The 3,798-nt window shown below is 41.8% G+C and overlaps 1 protein-coding gene across 1 annotated transcript in view; it reads left to right on the top strand.

Moving 5' to 3' along the window:
- Positions 1-370: 370 nt before the first annotated feature.
- LOC306912669 (matrix metalloproteinase-16-like) overlaps positions 371-3,798 on the top strand; it is a 90,543-nt gene continuing 87,115 nt past the window's right edge. Inside the window, exon 1 of the mRNA XM_079489059.1 lies at positions 371-888. Within this exon, the coding sequence (XP_079345185.1) occupies positions 754-888 (135 nt within the window). The 5' untranslated portion in view covers positions 371-753. The remainder of the gene's footprint in view (positions 889-3,798) is intronic.

Raw genomic sequence — 3,798 nt, 5'->3', positions numbered from 1 at the left:
AAACAGAGAGGCAGGCTAGTTGTGCATTGTGCAATAACAGTTTGTGTTCAGACAGAGAGATGCTCTGAGTCTGTGAGAGTGATGATGATCTCAAATGCATAGGAGGTCTGACTGACTGTGCATGCTGATTCCTGGTGATGGTTAGGTTGGGGGGAGGCGCAACGCAACGCAACGCAGGCGCACAGGCCCAGCAACATGGTTGAAAACCGGCCAGTAGCAGCAGCAGCAGCAGCAGCTATGGTCAGCAGCAGCAGCAGCCTGAGCCCCAGCATCAGCGCGCCGCACAACATCCAGCCCGATGTGTCCGCCCGGAGCGACCCATGTCCAGGACCCCAGGACGAGCTCTGAGCCGGGGACGGGGACCAGGGGAGAGCCGCTGCTGCTCTGACGGACCACCGGAGGACCGGAGAGGGAGGAGGAGACCGACGCCGCTCTCTCTCTCTCTCGTTCTTATATCATTCGTATATTCGTAGGCTATTTTCGCCGTCTCCCGGGGATAAATACAAAAAAAACATTCACAACATTCAACCGGGCGGCCGGGGCGGTCGGTTAATCGGGGCCGCGGTTTTTTTTGGGTTGTTTTTCTTTTCTTTTCTTTCTCTCCTTTTTGTCCAAAGAAGCAAAGAAAAGAGACATCATCCATGTAGCCTGCTATACCTCCTCCTCCTCCTAGGATCTCTCTACTCCCGCTCCCTTTGTGTTTGTGGCCGTTAAAACAAACCGAAACAACCAGATTTATTATAGACAATCACTATGGTGTTGTTATTATGCACACGGAGATACAGTGTTCTCAACGGCGTGTGCGCGGGGACGCTGCTGTGCTCATGGTGGCAGCTCTTGTGGATGTTATGCGCCGTGCACGGCGAGGAGCAGCCGTTTAGTGTGGAGGTAAGAAAAGAGAAATATATAATCTATCTATCTATCCCTCTCAAATTCGCACGCGCGCGCACACACGCACACACACACACACACACACACACACACACGCACAGGCCCTGCATGGTCTGGTCTGGTCGGAGACTCGGATTGGATCTGAACAGTACATCTTACTCCCGTCCCACTCCCTACACAATGTAACCAAATGGACCCTAACGGGTTTGATTTTGTACCCTCCGAGTCGCGGAGTTACACAAGCCAGCCTACACGTTGATACATTAATGAACGCTTGGGTTTTTTGACTGTGTAACTCTCAGGGAGGCATTAATGGGGCCTATATTATTAGGCTATAAGTGTAGTGTGGGCTATTTCCATCGGAGAAAATATACCTTCTCTTAGCTATTAGCTAATGAGGATGCTGTTTATTTCCCCGCATCATATAGGATATACTGCCACAGTGTGTGTGCGTGTGTGTGTGTGTGTGTGTGTGTGTGTGTGTGTTCATAAAAGAATGCGAGCGCAAATATTGGACTATGAGTTGGCCTAGGCTACTATATGACTTAATGGGCAAGAACAAGAAATAAACATAACTGACACAACTTATTGTTGCCACACAACGGTCAAAATCCTGAGCTATAAATTCTTTGGCCATGCAAGCATAATTTAGGTGTCATATTATTATGGCTGATGTGATCACTTGAATGATCTGTTTAAGACTGAGCAGAACTTCAGTGGTGTTTTTTATATATATTTATTTTTATTAAACGTGGCAGTGACAAAGTTGTGGGCTGAAATTCTGAAAATATAACTTTTCTTCAGGGTAAATTAAGAGAAACAGGCTTTTCTCTCTCCCATTTTCAGGACAAATCATATGCAATTAGACTTAACTATATGCAGCTATGTCATAATAACATAGTCTGTCATAAACAGTAGTCTGACACAGATTTTTCTCGTCTCTCAGACAAGTGTGAAACAAGGACCCAGCTGTCACTTAGCCTATAGTGTACTGCACTTTAACACTGCAATGGTACTCACCTCAGAACAGATGTCAAATTGATGTTTTTCTTATTATTTTTATTTGACCGATTAGGCTATATCTCATCGTGTTGATCATTCTGAATGTGTAAAAACGTATTTATTAATTTATTTATTAAGTAAGTGAGGTTGGGCAATATATCATCTAGATATTATTTCGATATTATGGCGAGTCCAGATATTGTCTGGGCTTTTATTGTAATATGGTGATAAATGGCATACTGTCAGTGATGTATTTTCCTGATTTTAAAGGCTGTATTACAGTCGAGTGATGCAATTTTCAGAACTTACCTGACGGCTACCCACTTAGTTATTATAGAGGCATTACCGAAGATGACCAAAAATCTCACTGTGTAAATATTTTTTTTGTTAAAGCCCCTAGTCTACCTCACACCATATCGTCAGAGGTGTTTGGAACTTTGGACGAAAACATTGTGATATTTGATTTTGAACACATTAACTTTTAGTCCTATCCTGGCAAGTAGCTTGCATAATGTGCTTCTTCACATTATGGATGCTTTGTGCAGTGGTTCTTAAATTGGGGCCCGGGGGACCCCCAGGGATCCTTTCGAAAATAGAAGAGTGTGAAGTTCACACTCACTACAAGCTCACAATGCGTCTCATCACGATGCATTGTGAGCTTGTGGCATTGTGAGCTTGTAGATCGTCTATTTTCAAATGGTCTAAATATATACATAGAGCTGAAGTGGGTAATGTATATGTTTTTTTGTAATAATCTAAATCTATAAAGTATAACAACTTAAGTTTTCAAATAATTGTATAGTGGAGTAAAAGTAATCCCTCTGATATGTAGTTAAGTAGAAGTAAAAGTGTTGGAAAATGGAATCCTCAATTATAGTACAAATGTCTAAAACTTTTACTTAAGTACATACATGTACTTAGTTACTTTCCAACAGTGGTTAAAGTCTTCCATCCGTATAGACACAGTGTTTGGCAGTGGTGGGAAGTAACTAAGTACATTTACTTAAGCACTGTACAATTTTGAGTTATTTGTATTATTTTTGACAACTTTAGTTAGTTACTTTGTAGATTATCTGTCTGATTATTATTACAAAACACAACACAAAACACAAACATTAACCACTTCAGCCCTATATACATTTTGGCCATTTGAAAATAGTCGATCTACAACACATTTTGAGCTTGTAGGCTAGATCTGCTATTTTGCAGTATTGATACTTTTATTTAAGTAAAAACTAAATAAATAAGTACTTTTTCCACCACTGGTGCTCGGTGAGAGTTCCCTGCTGGCCTGCCACACCGGACGCTGCTGTAGAAAGGTTGTAGATTGAGACCAGATGCTTCAGGTTATCCACTTAAAATGTCTATGCTCACATGACAGTCAGAGAGAGAGAGAGAGAGAGAGGAGAGCGACACCAGCAAATGTAGTAAAGGTGATCTGAAAACAAGAGATGCACACAATGTAAGTATTTTCAGACAATAAAGGCACACTGGACGCTTTTTCGGAAAACTATACAGGTGTTTAAAGACAATGGAAAGGACAGCATACAGTATAGCAAGTCCAACAACAAGGAAAGCTACATGCATGCAAATGCTTAATGTATGCTCCGTCGTACGGTGGTGTTGTGTGTTAAAAATAGCAGATCTGCAAGCTGTGAGCTATTTTTGCCGTGTGATACTGTCATATGATGAAGTGAAAAATCTGGCTGAAATAGACAAACAAGCGCTTCATTTGTGATAAGCTGTGTCCTACTGTGGTTTGAAGAAGAAGAAGAAAACATTTCCACAAAAAAGAACTTTGTTTCTAGAACTGGTTCTGTTCTAGATTCTTGGAACCTATAATTGGTGCTTTCACGGAACCCGGCGGCCATGTTTTGGTTTCAGTTCCGAACCAACATTTAGGGT

This window comes from Electrona antarctica (genome assembly GCF_951216825.1).
Source record: "Electrona antarctica genome assembly, chromosome: 20".
Classification (NCBI taxonomy): domain Eukaryota; kingdom Metazoa; phylum Chordata; class Actinopteri; order Myctophiformes; family Myctophidae; genus Electrona; species Electrona antarctica.
Note: the sequence above shows the minus strand (reverse complement) of the source record. Positions and strands in the feature narration are given on the sequence as shown.